This window comes from Bufo gargarizans, chromosome 2, assembly GCF_014858855.1.
Source record: "Bufo gargarizans isolate SCDJY-AF-19 chromosome 2, ASM1485885v1, whole genome shotgun sequence".
NCBI lineage: Eukaryota > Metazoa > Chordata > Amphibia > Anura > Bufonidae > Bufo > Bufo gargarizans.
Genome location: NC_058081.1, coordinates 397,647,562 through 397,666,388, shown reverse-complemented (window position 1 = coordinate 397,666,388; position 18,827 = coordinate 397,647,562). Strand labels below are relative to the sequence as shown.

Sequence of the window (18,827 nt, the reverse complement as noted above, 5' to 3'; positions counted from 1 at the left end):
GAAACCCTTTAAGAATATTAGGTTACAGATGGCTTCTGGTTGAGCGTTTTTAAATTTTGCCCACACTCCCAAATCACTAATAATCTATAGAGGACCCCTAGATATGATAACAGAATATAAACTGAAAGGTTTATAGCACAATTTTTACTGAACTAATAACACAACACAATGCTAACACACCCCATAAACTAACCACGTTTGTCTGTATGCTTGGATTAGTTCTTCAATAATTAATTACTGGGTTAACAAACCTCTTTACAAAATTACTGGCAGTGACCATAACTAAGACTACGTTAGGCTACTTTCACACTTGCGTTCGTCGGTCCGCTCGTGAGCTCCGTTTGAAGGAGCTCACGAGCGGACCCGAACGCCTCCGTCCAGCCCCGATGCAGTCTGAATGGAGCGGATCCGTTCAGACTTACAATGTAAGTCAATGGGAACGGATCCGCTTGAAGATGACACCATATGGCTCAATCTTCAAGCGGATCCGTCCCCCATTGACTTTACATTGAAAGTCTGAACGGATCCGCTCAGGCTACTTTCAGACTTACAAATTTTTCTAAGTTATTAATGCAGACGGATCCGTACTGAACGGAGCCGCCGTCTGCATTAATATGATCGGATCCGTTCAGAACGGATCCGATCAAGCGCAAGTGTGAAAGTAGCCTGAACATGCACCAGCTCCTCCCATCCACTGGTTGTGTGTTGCGTTACATAAGAAATACAATTCATTGTACGGTTTTTGGAAGAATGTTTTCCTAATCCTGGACAGCCCACCACAATATCCAGTATACCAAGATTTACAGGGGTTCTCCAGGCCAGTACCAGTCCTTTCAGCTAAACTGTGGACAAAAGCCACTTTGAGAAATATTACCTTAAGCTACTTTCACACTGGCGTTTTGGCTTTCCCATTGTGGGATCCGTTCGGGGCTCTCACAAGCGGTCCAAAACGGATAAGTCTTGCCCTAATGCATTCTGAATGGAATCAGTTTGCCTCCGATCAGTCTCCATTCTGCTCTAGAGGCGGACACCAAAATGCTGCCTGCAGAGTTTTGCTGTCCGTTTGATGAAACTGAGCCAAACGGATCCGTCCTGACACACAATGCAAGTCAATGGGGACGGATCAGTTTTCTCTCACACAATCAGGCACAATAGAAAACAGATCCGTCCTCCATTGACATTCAATGGCGTTCATGACGTATCTGACTTGGCTATGTTACAGATAATACAAACGGATCCATGCGGTTGTATTATTGTAGCGAATCTTTTTTTTTTTTTTTTTTGCAGATCCATGACGTATCCGCCCAAAACAAGAGTGTGAAAGTAGCCTTATTCTGTCGCTCCATTGATTCTGCGAACTTGGCTAGAATCGCCCAAATGCTCTACCTTTAATGTCACAACCAGATATGATCCTCTTTTATCCTGTTCAACTTCATCTACATTATGCAACTGAATAGGAAAAAAGGGTCACAATGTCAGAAGAACATCCTGTAGCCAGTCAGACATGTGATTGCAGAATCAGCGGAGCGACAGAAGAGTACTACTGCTCAGAACTGTTTTGTCCACAGGTTAGCTGAAAGACTTTAGGTACAGGTCCCTTTAACATCACAGTATGTGGGTGTCCCATACCAGTGAGATTACTTACCTACTTCAAAAGCATTTGTGAAGTTTGATGGACAAGAATGGAGTGCTCTCAAAGATCTCCATGGCATACAGTGTATTCTACCATAACATGTGATTAGAGAAACAGATTTTTATTTTTTATAAATGCCCTTTACTTTTACTCTCGTTACCTGCAGTAGTTTCATTGATCAGTCGTAGACAATTCAGCCCCGCGATCTGTGTGGCATCCATTACAGACCTCCTTTCTGCATCAGTGAAGAAGCATGGAACCTGAACCAACAAGTAGCAAGCTTAGAACAGTCACATCAACTCGGAACAGGTTGTGCTTGGTAATCATTTTCCCATCTAGCACTGACCCCAATTTACAGCCAGTTAGGCTGGGTTCACAAAAACATGATCCATGGCTATTTTTGGGTGGATTTTCTGCTTTAGGCTAATAACATTGCTATCAGTGATATATAAAAGCATACAAAGCAATTTCGTTTTTAGGGGTTTTGTGGACTATTTGAAGTACAATTGTGATCTGGAATGATACAAGCTCGAGTTCAAAAACAGTACATTACAAAATGCAATACACTTACAGATTAGACACATAGGTTACACAACATTCAGACACTTTACATACCTTTCCTATTGATCTGCATCAAATAATGGCTGCTAGTCTTCAAGACTGTGTTCAGCATTCTTAAGCAATCCTCCAGATTTCCATAATATTGCATATCAAGGAAATCTATAGAATATAAAGCACCTGGTCCTCGTTTTTTTTTTTTTTTTTAGACCTTCTGCCACTAATCTGCCATTTCAATGCCCCCTCTGCATTCATCTAGAATATCCACCAGCTTCTCAGACTGCACTTAGTAGTCACTCGCCCTCCTCATGTACTGGCTAGTCTAAAAGCTGGGGACTGGGTCTAAGACTCAGGAAGCACACTGAGTTATTTCAGTGTGAGGCTGGAGCTGGAGGACATCATAGATTAATTCAGAAAGGACTGGGAACTGTCAGATTCACAGCATAAAGACTCAGGTTGGTTTTAGCCAAGTATATTGGGTCCATCAAACACCCTCCACTTGACAGTTGCATTTCTCAGACACAGCTAGGCTGACATAACGATTTTTGACGCTGTGAATTTCCTGCCAACTGAAGACCACAGGTCTACTGTCTCACAAGCCACCTTACCTACATTAAGTATGCACTGCCCATGCCAAGTTAAAATTTTATGAAGGACTGGAGGGTTGCTACAACTTCATAACCGTATTACATTTTGGTTAAAGAAGATCTTAAAACTATTGGCAAAAAACTGAGTTACTTACAGCAACAACACAGTCAACTACAGGTTTCTTTAAGGCGCTTTCTGCTGTTTCTTTAAGTTTGGTGAGCAGCATGCCAGTCACCTGCTCCATGGTGAAGTTCTTTTCTTCTTCCAAGTACATGACCTACAAGATACAAATGTTCATTTGATAGACTTGTTAGCCGCTACAAATGAGCAATAAGCTGGATAATAAGCACTTGATAATTCTCTAAAAAAACAAAAAGGTGGAGGTTTATCAAGAGTGGCATTTCCTTTGGGCCAGGGTAAGAAGTGTATCATCTTTTAAAAAGGCAGATGCCTCTTTACACACATCTCTGGGCCTCTGTGCTTCAGAAACCCAAAAGTCACAAAAGTTGATGAATCTCTCCCAAAATGCTTACATTTTCATGCAACTGACATGTCTGTTAGAAGACCTGTCACCTCACCCAAGAGGTCTGGTTTAGTAACTACATGTACTATATTTCCCATAATAAGAACAATTTTGGGGAATCTTTTCTTAAAATTCTTCCTCAAAAAGATTTTCTGATATTTCATAGAAAACACTGGTGAAGTCTGATCTCAGACCAACAGATTTCCAGAACAAAAGGCTCTGGAAGAGTGCTTTAAATAAATTATGTCCTAAATGCAGACAATGGAGGACAGTTCTGGGTCATCACTGCCATTTCCTTTACTACAGCCTCAAACTGTAGTATCATGGTCGGTATTTTTTTCTAACACCAGAAATGGAACCTACTGAGAAGTGGAAGGATTTCTGCCTCTTCTGCGTTTAGGACCTACTTCTGGTTTTGTCTTAGAATTGCTGAACAAATGCTACCATGTGAATGAAGCCAAAGAGCAGAATAATTATTGATTTATTAGTGAAGCTGTGTCGCTGGGATTCACAAAGGCGCTCCCTTGGGCACATTTACACTTTATTTTCCTCACCCTTATGCCAGCCGAGCCTGTTGGCAGCTCCACAACTTCATAGCCCAGACCTGGCTTCTCAGCCTGCACAAAGGGATCAGTGTAGGCCCGGCCATGAAACCTTTTGAAGCCTTGCAGAGTATTCTTTACATTGGAAATGACCTGAAGGAAAGAGGACAAGGAACTCAGCAAGTTTTCAGTACAACTTATCTGCAGGAGGAAACATTTTCAGATATGTTCCCAAGACAGAACAGAAATCGCTTAGTGGGCAGATTTCTAGACACAAAGATGTAGAACAAACCATAAAGTAGAATTACATGTACAGAAGTAATGGCCAGAAATGACCAATCACTTAACATAACCACAGATTCTGCACACAACAAAATTACGTACTTGGCTTTTTGCAGCTGCTCCAATAGATCTGTTTTTAGGGCCAAACGAAATACAGGACCTGTTTAAAAAAAAAAAAAAAAAAATATATATAAATAAATACGGAGGCGCTCCATGAATATATGTGGTCGACAATACTACTGCACCAGCCATTACTGCACCTGGCCCTGAAATCTCGCAGCAGTGTGCTTGGCGCATGTGCCCGGCGATCTCCAATTCTGTACTGCACAGCCGCAAGATTTAAGGGCCAGGTGTGATTGTATCTACATGCCTGGCCCTACGAGTCAAGGAGGAGAACCTCTGGGTGCAACAGCACTCACCTCTGGGTGCAACGCCCTCATTACACCAATGGGCTCTGTAGCACAAACTAAATAGGGTTATTTCTCGGACTAGGGAAAAGTGTTCAGCATGCTGCAGTATTTTCTCCGGCCAAATACCGTAAAAGGGACTGAACTGAAGACATCCTGATGCATACTGAACGGATTGCTTTCCATTCAGAATGCATTGAGACAAAACTGAAGTGTTTTTTTTTCCGGTATTGAGCCCCTATGACGGAACTCAATACCAGAAAACTTTAACGCTAGTGTAAAAGTACGCTTATATCAAGTACATTTCCCACAGTGCAGATTAGATGAAGCGCCCAAATTGGTTTGAACCTAGCTGCTTCTTTACAAACACATCTAGAACTTTAAAAAATAAATAAAATCAGTCTGATGGTTTCTGGGAGTTCAGATACGATGGGCTTTCAGGACGTTTAGCTTCCAGTTTTTTTTATATTCTTATGAGAAGCCTTCTCTAAGTTTCATGGCATACAGATAATGGTCATAGATGACGAATGTTAGAAGAAGATATAAAAGTCTATGGCTGTCACAAATGTCAAATAATCAAAAAAGTGAAATAAGCCATGGCAAAATGTCCAACATCCCAGGGCACTATAGAGTCATTTCGGACATTATTCACATTGCCTCGTCCATTTTGACAACATTTGCTCATTGCAAGACAAGAACACCAAGAATGTCCCCGTTTTCCACAGGTAGTTGTAGAAAAATACAAGAAAGCACAAAGACAAGCAATTCTAGCGTTACCTGTCAGATAGAAGCCCACTTCCAGTTATTTAGTCAGAATCATTGTGCTGCCATCTGTTGAGGCAGGCACTTAGCATGAACCACTTCTCAGTCTTCACAGTATCAAATATAAATACCACACACTATTCACTCTCAAATAGGGGTGATATCACAAATACTGTAGGTTACTGAAACTTACTGGTCATGGTTGGGAAGGGCCCCATGAAAATAAGCTGAAGGGATGTGCAACTGGAATTTGGCTAAAAATCCAGCTTCAGAGTGTAGCAAATGGGGTGGAAATCTTTTTTGCCTTCTCAATTGCATTGATGAAAGGCGGTAGGGGTAGGTTCACACAGTTTTTAGATGAGGTTTTGAGGCAGATTTTCCTGCATATTTTTCAACTCCCCTGCCCGATCCCTCACTGCCAGAATTCTCTCCGGCTTTATTCACTACAATGGGGACTGGCCAGAGATCCAGCCACAACCCGGAAAATATGCCGGTGGGTGTCAGGTAGCATCCAGCAGTGTCGGATCCAGACATCTATGGCAGGCTGCTTAGTGCCGGAACAGCCTGCCAGAGATACCTAAAGCCAGAAAGAAGCAAAGATTTGTGGATTAGAAGCAATATGGTTGGACAGAACTTACATCAATTTAGAGCAATAAAAGATTTAGAGATAAATGGGGAAGATCTCAATTTGCAACACATCACGTACAATCTATGCAATTGTGAGAGTCATAGAACCGAACAGCCTCGGCTCTGCAAGGAGGGGTTCACGTAACAAGCATAATAAAAGCCTGCGATTAAGACTTGCTAGATTGTACCATCGGGGACAACTTCTAACTTATCATGAGGTACTTATCCCGCCACGTGCTGAATGAGGTACTTGCCACCTCAGAATCTTTGCCTTTCATCCCACTAGATATATCTGCAGCTACTACAATAAATGGCAGAAACAGATACGTGTATGTCAGAGATCCACATGACCCAAAAGCCAATGTCATTAACCTTTAACGGGGTTGTCCAATTTAAAACGCTGCTTCACATACAGTATGAAGGAATGCTTCAGTTTATGGAGTGTGGGTCTTCCTCCTGGATTCTCTTCTCATGGTCACAGTGGAGTGCAGTGTCTCTCCCTGAAGGACCTGTTCTATATTACATGGACAAACCATGGATAGCCATCCTGTAAAGTTTAATTTCCCCTGTGATGGCACTGCAAGAAATTTTAACACTTAGGCTGGTTTCACACGGGCGTTGCGGGAACACACACGATTTTTCCGCGTGAGTGCAAAACATTGTAATGCGTTTTGCACGCGAGTGAGAAAAATCGCACATGTTTGGTACCCGAAGTTCTTCACAGAAGTTCGGGCTTGGGATCGGTGTTCTGTAGATTGCTATTATTTTCCCTTATAACCATGTTATAAGGAAAAATAATGCATTCTGAATACAGAATGCATAGTAAAATAGCGCTGCCGGCATCTCCTTCTGTCTTCATCTTAGCTGTGTGCAGTAACAGGACCTGTGGTGACGTCACTCCGGTCATCACATGATCTTTTACCATGGTGATTGAGTGACGTCACCACAGGTCCTGTTACTGCACACAGCTAAGATGAAGACAGAAGGAGATGCTGGCTGCGCAATCAAGTGGATAAGGGAGAGTTACATTATTTTTTATTTTATTTTTTTTAACCCCTCCTGCACTATTTTACTTAGCATTCTGTAATTAGAATGCCATTTTCCCTTATAACCATGTTATAAGGGAAAATAATGATCGGGTCTCCATCCTGATAGTCTCCTAGAAACCACGCGTGAAAATTCGCACCACATCCGCACTTGCTTGCGGATGCTTGTGATTTTCACGCAACCCCATTCATTTCTATGGTGCCCGCGTTTCGTGAAAAACGCAGAATATAGAGCATGCTGCGATTTTCACGCAACGCACAAGTGATGCGTGAAAATCACGGCTCATGTGAACAGCCCCATAGAAATGAATGGGTCGGGATTCAGTGCGGGTGCAATGCGTTCAACTCACGCATCGCATCCGCGCGGAATACTCGCCCGTGTAAAAGGTGCCTTAGGACTCTTTCACACGGGCGTCCCAGATTTTCTCTGGATGCATCGCGTGTGCATTGCAGGAAAACTGCACGAGTAGACATGCAATTGCAGTCAGTTTTGACTGCGATTGCATTCTAATGTTCAGTTTTTTCCATGCGAGTGCAAAGCGTGCACGCACGCAAGAAAAAACTAAATGTGGTACCCAGAGCCGAACCTCTTCACTGAAGATTCTATATTCATTCGCCGACGTCACCATATGAAAGAAGAAAGAATATGATGCCGGCTGTGCAAACAAGTGGATGAGGAGAATAAAAAATAAAAAATGAACCCCTCAAGCAACATTTTTGTAAGCATTCTGTATTAAGAATGTTATTATTTTCCTTTATAACCATGTTATAAAGGGAAAATACAGTAAATTGACTTATCAATTTGCTAACATCTCTAGCAACCATGTGTGAAAATCGCATTGCATCCGCACTTGCTTGCGGATGCTATGCGATTTTCACGCAGACCCATTCATTTCTATGGGGTCTGCGTTGCGTTAAAAATCACTACTCATCTGCATAGCCCCATTGAAGTGAATGGGTCCGGATTCAGTGGGGGTGGAAGGCGTTCACCTCACACATTGCACCCGCATGGAATTCTTGCCCGTGTGAAAGGGGCCTAACTGCCACATTTCCACACAGACTATACTTGATTGCTGACCAGTTTTTCCACCACATTGAGGTGGAAGACCATCAAAAGTCAAGCATGGAGCAACCGAAGTAGTGCATGGGAACCAATCTATTAAATGTGGTAACGGACAGCATTTAGTTCCATCTAAAATCACCCACAGGCCACTCTTCCCAGACAGCGCACACAGATGCTGGAAGCAGCCGGCAATAGGCCGCTTTTAAGTAGCCAAGTGTCAGATGATGTATATGGGAGAGGTCCTGATGTGAAAACATGTAAGGGAGCCCTGCTAAGATTACCATGTGACATGGGGGTGCATTACTAGTATGAGTACTGTGCGCTGGGATGATTTAGAAGGGGAAGGTTAGGTTTCTGCATTTGCAAAGCAAGTGGAAGTGCCTGGACTGACCACTAGAGAAGTGTTAGTGCAGGACGCAAGTGTTGGCATACAATCACATAGGGTGGTAAGTGAAAGGAAGAGCTGCAACACTACAGTAAGGCCTCATGCACACAAGTGTCTGTTTTGCGGTTCGCAAAAAATATGGATGACATCCGTGTGCATTCCGTATTTTGCAGAATGGAACAGTTGGCCACTTACAGAACAGTACTATCCTTGTGAGTAATGCAGACAATAATAGAACATGTTCTATTTTTTGGCGGAATGGAAATACAATGCACACGGAGTAACTTCCGTTTTCTTTTTTTGCAGACCCATTAAAATGAATTGTTTCACATATGGTCCGCAAAAAAAAAAATATATGGAAAGAAAATATGTTTGTGTGCATGAGTGCTAAAGTGGTACGGAATACATTCTTGTGATGGTTTTACCACAATAGTTGGCTGAACAGGGATTTAGTGCGGCTTCCTAAATCTCCCACCAAGCACCAAAGCTGATCAAGTTTTAAACAGAAAACACACCAGCGCGAGTGCTGCACCTAACTACAAAGAAGTGCAAGATAGACTGTCTAATTCTGAACCTCTCAAGACTTTTAGTTTACCCTATGGCATCTACAGTCATCAGAAATACTGCCTAATATTGTGTAGGCCCCATTTGTGCTGCTGAAACAGCTATGACCTGTCTATGAATGGACACCACAAAACCTCTAAAGGTGTCCTGTGGTATTAACTAACAGATTCTTTGAAGGAGTTGTCCTGGATCCCACTATATCCTTAAGATGTACTTTTAAGTGCAACAGCAATCAGATTGTTGGCAGGAAAAAATTTCTCAGACAATCTCTTACATTCCAAGCAGTCAAATGTAGACTCCTCATTTGGGAATGCCTGATGCAGCAGATCTGGATCCTCTAGAACAGGGGAAAGTAATCTCTGGCACTCCAGCTGAGGTGAAACTACAACTACCAGCATGCTCCATTCACTTCTGTGGCAGTTCCAAGAACAGCTAGATAAGTGTGCATGCTGGGAGTGGTAGTTTTACCACAGCAGGAGGGCCAGAAGTTGCGTCGGATCCCAGCCCTAGAAGCCAAGGATCCATCATGTACATTAGTCTTAGGCATGAAATCCAGGCCCATCTAGGAAGGGGGCGGGAGAATGGGACCACAAGAATTAGCCTTCAGAAGTCATAGGAAGGTCTTCTCTAAGGGCTAACCGGAAAGCAGTCAACTGTTTCAGATTCTAGGAGAATCATCTCTGCTTTAAACAATCTCCCTAAGGCCTGTGTGAGACAGGCATTCTTGTTCCAGGCTTCCAGAATCTTCCAATGTGGGTCTCTGGTTTGGCTTTGAGCTCAGGTCACCACCAAAATGAAAGCTGTCAGGGTTCCCAATATGGACATTGCCTTCCTCAGCTATACTACTAGGTTCACAATGAGCTGAACCATCTCCAGGACCTTTGAATTTTTTTTCCTTACCTTTGGCAATCGAACTTCATAAGAATCTTCAAAAACTGACTTTTTGTGACCTAGCAATCACCCCACCTTGTCAAGAATTACCCCAACTCTGACCAAGGCCATGCAATATTCCTCTGTATGTGCAATAATCAAAAAATCGTTCATTATAAAAGAAGGAATAGGATGTCCTCTACCCAAATGTGGGCTGCCATTTCTGATACCAATTTTGTGAACACACACTGTCCCTAGAGGGGCCAAATGGGAGGGCCTGAAACTGGAAATGATGAAGGGAAACCCTTTACTGCTAACTTTAGGTGATACACATGAATAGGTAAATTGTCCTATACATACTGAAGATTGATCACCACCATAAAACACTGCTTAGGTACTTTATAGTTTGTACTCTGAATTAAAGGGGTTATCCTGGAAAATTATAATGATGACCTACCCTCAGGATAGGTCATCACATCAGCAGGGGTCCGAGACTGAGGAACCCCGTTTCAGGGAGCCTTTGCGCTCACTGGAGCTCTGCAGGCTCCGGGCAGCTTTCCAAGCACACTGCTGTACACATCGTATAGTGGCTGTGCAGCTGGTATTGCAGCTCAGCCCCACCGACTTCAAAAGTCAAGGCAACTGCAAACATCGGGATGTCCGCTTTTAGGAAATATATACCGTCGTTTTTGGCGTTGCACTTTCCAAAGAGTGCAGTCCCTGTATTCTATATGTAACTTTTTAAAATTTCCAGCTTAAACCAGATTTTTGGTGCGTCTAGTTCTGGTTATTTTATGCATATAAATTTAGGTCTAAATCTTATGTATGATCACTGCACATGTTGAACGTGGGGGATGGTTCATTCAACTTTCAAGCTGGTCATTTCAACTTTTAAGAAAAATAACACTGACACAAAGTTGTATGAAGGGGTCTGTGTATATAAAATGTTGAGTTCCATTTTGACAATGTGCCAGGTGTCTACTTTCAGAAAAAAAAGATATGTGGGTAGTGTGACTACTACAAAAGTCAAGTTATGTGTACATGTCAAAACTGTCCTAATAGTGGTGCGAAACGGCCAAACACCCGTCAGCGAGGTTAAAATGGGGCAATTATCCCATAGGGGTTTTCTCCACTGTAGGATTACAGGTTGGAGTAGAGGGACAAGTGTCTTTTTCAACCTTATCAACTATGACTATAACTTGTACAGGTGAATCACACTGAACAAACTGCACATGCAAAATCAGGGTGCAGCTCTTGGCACGCCTCTGGTTACATGTAGATTTTGTCATTTATTTTACAGTTTCCACAGATATGATGGAAACCCGCTACAATCCGTAAAACTGCAGGTATAAAAACCTAAAACTCATGACAGGTTTCATGATATACAGTGTACTGCATTTTATAGTGAAAAACTTCTACAAATATGGCATGTTAATGTGGCCTACGGACATTTTGTCACACGACATTTGGAGCAATCTGCACCAAATTTATCAAAATGGAAGCCACATAATGCATTTGGTACAAGTGGCAATACTAAACTCGCACCACCCTTAGGCTTCTGTGATAAAGTGCTTAATAAATAGTACCCCAGACTGACTCCTGGAAATTGCAGGAACACCATTACCAAAGTCAATCACAAAACTTCAATGATGAAATTAATTTCCTGTACTGGACAACATCTAACCTGCCCACAACACCACAGAGAACGGCGTTAATGAAATGTTCATATGTCATTTAAATTTATAGTTACCAAGGCAATAACTATCTGTTTTATATATTATATATACACACACACACGAAAATTTCCTGAAAAGTGTTAACTAATAGACTAAACATAATAGGCCGTACAGACAGCATAGAAAAGTATGTCTCATGGAGGACCCTCACAGTATTACATGAAGTGAGTGGCCCATTCCAGGAAGGGGTTCTCCTGTTTGGCTCTAATTTTAGGTTGAATAGCTAAAAACACCATTAAATGGTTGGTCTGATATTAAAGCATTTAGTGTGCGAACTGCAGGCAGGCCGTTAAAATTATGAAACAACTTTGGCTACTTTCACACTAGCGTTAATATTTTCTGGTATTGAGATCCGACATAGGGTCTCAATAGCGGGAAAAAAAAATGCTTCTGTTTTGTCCCCATTCATTGTCAATGGGGACAAAACTGAGCTGAATAGAACGGAGTGCTCCAGAATGCATTTCCTTCCGTTCTCATACCGGAGAGTAAACCGTAGCATGCTGCGGTTTTCTTTCTGTCCTGGGATGCGGAGCAAGACGACAATTCAAGTCAATGGGGACGGATCCGTTTTCTCTGACAATACAAAAGGGATCCGTCCTCTATTGACTTGTCTTAGCTATGTTAAAGATAATACAACCGGATCCATTCATAACGTATGCAGACTGTTGTATTATCAGTAATGGAAGCCTTTTTTTGCTGATCCCTGCCGAATCCAGTAAAAATGCTAGTGTGAAAGTAGTCTTAAACTCACCAGCCTGATCCTCCACTGAACCAGTTCCGTCCTCTCAGCCATGGCATATGGTTTATGTCCCATATACTGCTGCAGCCAATCACTAGTCACAAGAACACTAAGGTTGGTGATAGGCTGCAGACGTAACAATGCACAACTGGAGCCACGCACCCATTTTTGCCCCATAGACCTGTTTTGTCATCACTTTGCTTCCCCTTTTCTCACTCTTACTGCATCCTCGCAGGATGTTCACATGTAGCACTTCATACTGAGTTTGCTGGCAAACCCGGCATGCTTTGCTCTAACATTTCACAAGGCTTGCTCCTCCTGCCACACTTTTCTCTACAGTATTCATGCTCCCTACACCTTCTCTCTAAGCCTGCTGCTTGCTGGGTGCAGTTAGAAAACCCAAAAAGTAGCCGATGAGATCAGGAAGGCAAGTATATAAACATCCTGCCAGGATGCAGCGATACAGAGAACGCAAAATGCTTTAGGCTCCATTCACACATCTGAAACGCGCTTTGCGGATCCGCAGACACGGACAGCAGCAATGTGCGTTCCGCATTTTGCAGACCGCACATTGACAGCACTAGTAGAATATGCAATTGCGGACAAGAATAGGACATGCTCTATTTGTTTTGCGGAACGGAAGTGCGGATCCGCAATTCCATGTCCAGGCAGCACATCGTGCTGCCCCCATAGAAATGAATGCGTACACAATTCGGTTCCGCAGAAATTGCAGACATGTGAATGAAGCCTAAAAGGGGCTTTACAAAAAAAAAAAACCCCACACACCTTTCTTCTAACATGTGGAGGAAAAAAACCACTTTAGTTAGTACTTACCAGTCCCTCGCTCCACCGATCCTGCCATCTTCAAGCACTCACGCAGAGCTGTGGACTGGATGTCTTCTCTTATCCTCTGTTCAGCTGCATTGTTCTAATAAATGCAGCTGAACAAGGAGAGATAGAAAGTCATCAGTGATGTGAGCGAAAAACATACAATCCCTTAGGGTACTTTCACACTAGCATTAGTGTGATCCGGCAGGCAGTTCCGTCGTCGGAGCTGCCTGCTGGATCCGCCGATCAGTGTGACAACTGACAGCATTTGTAGACGGATCCGGGTGCTGATCAGTCTACAAATGCATTGCAAGAACGGATCAGTCTCGCCGCTTGTCATGCTAATGGACGGATCCGTCTTGCAGTCTTTTTCACAGTTTTCCTAGTCTGTGCATGCGCAGACCAGAAGGACGGATCCGTCCTTTAGTTGTTTTGCAATGCTGGATCCGGCACTAATGCAAGTCAATAGGAATTAATGCCGGATCCGGCATTCCTGCGACTGATCAGGCATTTTGGACGGACATAATACCGCAGCATGCTGCCAGATTTATGTCCGTCCAAAACGCCCGACAGTGACTGAACGGAAGGCATAGTGATGCAAACTGAACGGATTTCTATCCATTCAGAACGCATTGGGATATGCCTGATTAGTTCTTTTCCGGCATAGAGCCCCTTTGACGGAACTCTATGCCGGAAAAGAATAACGCTAGTGTGAAAGTACCCTTAAATTGTGGGTTAACACACAGCGTTTACAGGAAAAAGGTCAGAAAACGGAATAGCCAGATGCTTGCTGAAACCCCAGGGAATAATGGAACGCACTAACAGTGAAGGTTTTATTTCTCATTGTTTTTTCCAAAATGCAGCAAGCACTAGTTATGGAGCGCTGTTTATCGGGATACTAGTGTCCAGGTAACCAATGTCACGAGACACTTAATACAGGAGTCTCCAGATGCCCAATAAGCGTACATCCAACCAAACAGGAGTTGGGTGCCACTGTTCACCAGAACCTATTAGGCCCCTTTCACACGAGCGGGACGGACCAACTCCGGATGCGTTCAGTGAAACTCGCACCATTTTGCAAGCAAGTTCAGTCAGTTTTGTCTTGCAATGTGTTTTTATTCGTTTTTCACGCACGTGATAAGTGATAAAAAAAAAATAATAACTGAAGGTTTACAAACATCATCTCTTAGCAACCATCAGTGAAAAACACATCGCATCCGCACTTACTTGCGGATGCAATGCGTTTTCCACAGAAGCCCTATTCACTTCTATGGGGCCAGGGCTGCGTGAAAAACGCAGAATATAGAACATGCTGCGATTTGCACACAACATAGAAGTGATGCGTGAAAACCAACACTCATGTACACAGACCCATTGAAATGAATGGGTCAGGATTCAGTGCGGGTGCTATGCGCTCGTGTCACGCATTGCACCAGCGTGGAAAACTCGCTTGTGTAAAAGAGGCCTAATGGAGGACAAACCTGTGGTTGCTGAGGTGAGTCCTGTTAGCTGCGATTTACATGGGCATGGTGAGGGCAGTAAGCTGATAACCACCACCCTGACTAATAGGCACGTTCCTGCATTTGTACTCTGACCAGAGATACTTTAAGAAGCAAAAATCACTTACAACTATGGCAGGTAACACTACCTCAACACACCCAGCTGCTCGTGGAACTGGTCCAAGTAGGCGGCAGCATCCATGCAGCTTTTACTCACCCACAATGCGTCCACAGTTATCACGTAGACAGGACATGGGCTTCATAGCAATTAATGCAATAGTGCATCATGTGCCTTGTGTGTACATGGAGCCTTAGCCACAGAGTGATACTGAGATACAGTATACGGAGAAAAGTATTGGGACACAAGTCTTAATCATTGAACTCCGCTGTTACTTTCAGTCCCACTGTCACAGGTGTATAAAATCCAGCCCCTAGCCATGCAATCTGCCTTTACTAACATTGGTGAAAGAATGGGTTGTTCTGAAGAGATCAGTGAATTACAACATGGTATTGTAATAGGATGTCACCGCTGTAGTCAGTCCTAGATATTCCACAATCAGCTGTGACTGGTATTACTGCGAAGTGGAAAAAAAAGCAACTCAGTCACAAAATGGTAGACCAAGTAACGTTACAGACCTGGGTCGCCAAATACTGAGGGGCACAGTGCATAAGAGTCACCAACACTGCTGACTCAACCGCAAAGGCCCCAAATCTCTTCTGGCTTTAAAGGGGCTCTGCACGTTGTTTAAACTGATGATCTATCCTCATCTGATCGGCGGGGGTCCGACACCCGGGACCCCCAATGATTAGCTGTTTGAGAAGGCAATGATGCTCCAGCAGCGCCGCGGCCTTCTCACTGTTTACGGCCAGCCCAGTGACGTCACGACTAGCATCAACTGGCCTGGGCGCGGCTAAGCTCTGTTCACTTGAATGTAGCTTAGCCCCGCCCAGGCAAGTTGATACTAGTCGTGATGTCACTCAGCCGGCCGTAAACAGTGAGAAGGCCGCGTCGCTGCTGGAGCACCGCTGCCTTATCAAACAGCTGATCGGCGGAGCTCCAGGGTGTCGGATACCCACCAATAAGATGCTGATGATCTATCCAGAGGATAGATCATCAGTTTAAACAAAGTGCAGGACCCCTTTAACATCAGCATAGAACTGTGCACTGGGAGCTTCACGGCATGGGTTTCCATGGCCAAGCAGCTGCGTGCAAGCCTTAAGTACCCAAGCACTATGCCAAGTGTCAGAAGTAGTGTAAAACATGTCATCACTGGACCCTAAAACTGTGGAAACGTGTTCTGTGGAGAGATGAATCACACTATTTTATCTGGCAGTCTGCTAGACGAATCTGGGTTGGGCGAATGCCAGGATAACATTACTCGTCTGACTACATTGTGCCAACTGTAAAGTTTGGAGGAGGAGGGATAATGCTTTGGCGTGGTTTTTCTGGGATTGGCCTAGGCACATCATAATGCTTCAGCATACCAATACATTTTGGACAATTGTTTGCTTTCGACTTTGTGGGAACAGTTTGGAGAAGGCCTTTTCCTATCCCAGCATGACTGTGCCCTAGTGTACAAAGTAAGGTCCTTAAAGGCATGGTTGGATGAGTTTGGTGTAGAACAACTTGACCCTCCAACAGACAGCGCTGACCTCAACCCCAAACACCTTTGAGATGAAGTAGAAGGAAGTCTGTGAGCCACACCCTGACCTGACAAATGTTCTCCCTTTGCATGGCATAGTGCAGGACAAAGGCTGTTTTGTTTATATTTTTACACTGCTAGGTGGAGCGTTCCACCTAGCAGTGTTCCCGGTGACATCACCAGTACTAATGGGCAGGCTTTAGAGCTGCCCGAGGCGGTTTTACAGCAGTGCTGCAACCCGCCTATTAGTGCCAGTGACATCACTGGGCTCACTGCTAGGCAGAAGCCTCCACCTAGCATGCCCATACATCGACTCGGTACATCACCGGATCTGCTGAAAAAGCCCTTATCCTGCGTGATTGAAATGCTCTGATTCTCCACTCAGAGGGGCCGACTGGGTGAAGAAAGGGTTATGTCCTGGTCCAGCTCTGAACCCAGACAATCGCTTTAAAGGGAACCTGTCATGTGGATATTTGATTATAATATAACTAATTATATACAATCATCAACTACTAAAAAGTGCCTTAGATGTATTCACTTACTGGTGTGACAGATGGTTACCTCATAATATACACACAAAGATGCCACATGCTAATGAGCTGATTTGAGTCCAGCGTGATGTCAGTGAGTCCAGCGTTTATTTAATTCAGAGCTATAGCCACTCCCCTGCCCACCTGCTGCTGATTCATATGGAAAATAACTGTCACTCAGCATCAGGTGGGCGGGGAGAGTCAGGAGCTCATGAATATTTATGACTCATTATCAGCTGGAGCTTTTCAATACAAGATGTTGGCAGATTGACTGGGTCAATTAAAGAAAGTGACCCAGCATTTTGCTAAGCGAATCAGTCACTTATTTATGTTGCCCTTAGTTAGGACACAATAAAACTGGTGACAGGTTCCCTTTAAGGTTGATCATTCGTTTCTGAGAGTTCAACGGTGACAATCAATATGGCTGCATGTCCTGCTGTCACTTTTATAGAACTGACAATTCTACATCTCCCTGCACTGGTGTGAGATGCGCCTAATTTTTTGAAGAGACTGAAGACTCAATAAAATGAGGTTCATCTCTGCCCTGCCACGTGCCAGAAACTGGCAAAAGTTATAGTAGATCCGACAGGTGACACAAAGCCCCGCCCTCTTTTCTCAGCACATTGGAAGTCAAATTATGCGCAAATACGATATACTCCATAATCTGACCTTTATGCCAAAATAGAACCCTTTAGCAAATGTCCCCCAACATGTCTATACATCTTCTGCCAACCAAGATGGACGTACTGCTTCTCAGACTGTCTGAACACACTGTGCATCAGTAGCCCAAGACACTTGCTACTAGTCCAGCCCTGCTCTTGGATTGGCCAGCACTGTTCACATGAGCAGCGATGGCCAATCCAAGGGCAGCCAGAAGTGTCTTGGACTACCAAAAATAACAGCGTTACACAGCCTGAGAAGTGGGGCGGCCATCTTAGATGGCAGAAAGGGGGCCTGAGAATTGGCAGATCTTCAAACAAACAGATGAAAAGGAGGTCATGTGAGTGCTGTGTTCTCTCTCCAGTTAAAAGTAAAAATAAAAAAAAAATAAAAAAATCTTGGACTGGAGGGTGGCTTTAATGCCTGATCCTTTTGTTATCCAGGGAGATAAGTCACATGTCATTCTAGCACGAGAACGCTGATAGGCCGCAATGGTCAGAGGACAAAAGTACTTCCGGTCCAGCATGGACTTGAAGCAGATGGCAATTTGACAGGAGTGTAGGAACCGCCGGACCGCAGACAGCAGGAGCGGATTGGCAATAGACCTTACAGGGAAATTTCCCGGTGGGCCACCCAAGCCACCCTCTCTGCCCCTGGCCAGGTACATGATGAGCTCTCGGGTAAATTATGCTGTGAGAATCAGGTAATCATGTGCCCGGCCAGCGACATACCCTCCTGAATTCAACTATAACCTGATTCTCGCCTCCTAAGCCCGCTGCTACATAGACAACTGGAGAAGGAGGACAGAATATTTTAGTTATTGATGACCAACACGGGGGGGAAAGCTTTGGGGGCTATATCTTGTGCTGCACTGTGGTATATGGTATTTTGTGCTATGGTATCGCTGACCCCACTACTTGTGTTGCCTTGTCTCTTGTCAATATGGACACTTGTACAACATGGGGCCACTTTAGGTTCCCAGGCCGCTCCTTGGTAGACATGCAATTTTGTTTCTGGCCACAGGTTACAACCACTGGGGTTGTCAGCTACTTGACCAGACAGCCCCCTTTAAGGAGGGAGAAGTTAGACATTCAGGAATTTGATGCAGATTCCACAAACAGGGCATGTGAATGGGGCATTTGTTACCTTAGGCTACTTTCACACTAGCGTTCGATCGGATCCGTTCTGAACGGATCCGATCATAATAATGCAGACGGAGGCTCCGTTCAGAACGGATCCGTCAGCTTTTTTTTGCTAATATAATGCAAAGTGTGAAATTAGCCTGAGCGGATCCGTCCAGACTTTTACATTGAAAGTCAATGGGGGACGGATCCGCTTGAAG

The 18,827-nt window shown here is 43.9% G+C and overlaps 1 protein-coding gene across 1 annotated transcript in view; it reads right to left on the bottom strand.

Annotated features, from left to right (window-relative positions):
- The window catches only part of HSPA4 (heat shock protein family A (Hsp70) member 4), a 58,138-nt gene that overhangs the window by 33,887 nt on the left and 5,424 nt on the right, over positions 1–18,827 (bottom strand). The window contains exons 2-5 of the mRNA XM_044280839.1: positions 4,229–4,286; positions 3,857–3,997; positions 2,934–3,056; positions 1,794–1,893 (exon numbers count right to left, since the gene is read on the bottom strand). Of these exons, the coding sequence (XP_044136774.1) occupies positions 1,794–1,893; positions 2,934–3,056; positions 3,857–3,997; positions 4,229–4,286 (422 nt within the window). The remainder of the gene's footprint in view (positions 1–1,793; positions 1,894–2,933; positions 3,057–3,856; positions 3,998–4,228; positions 4,287–18,827) is intronic.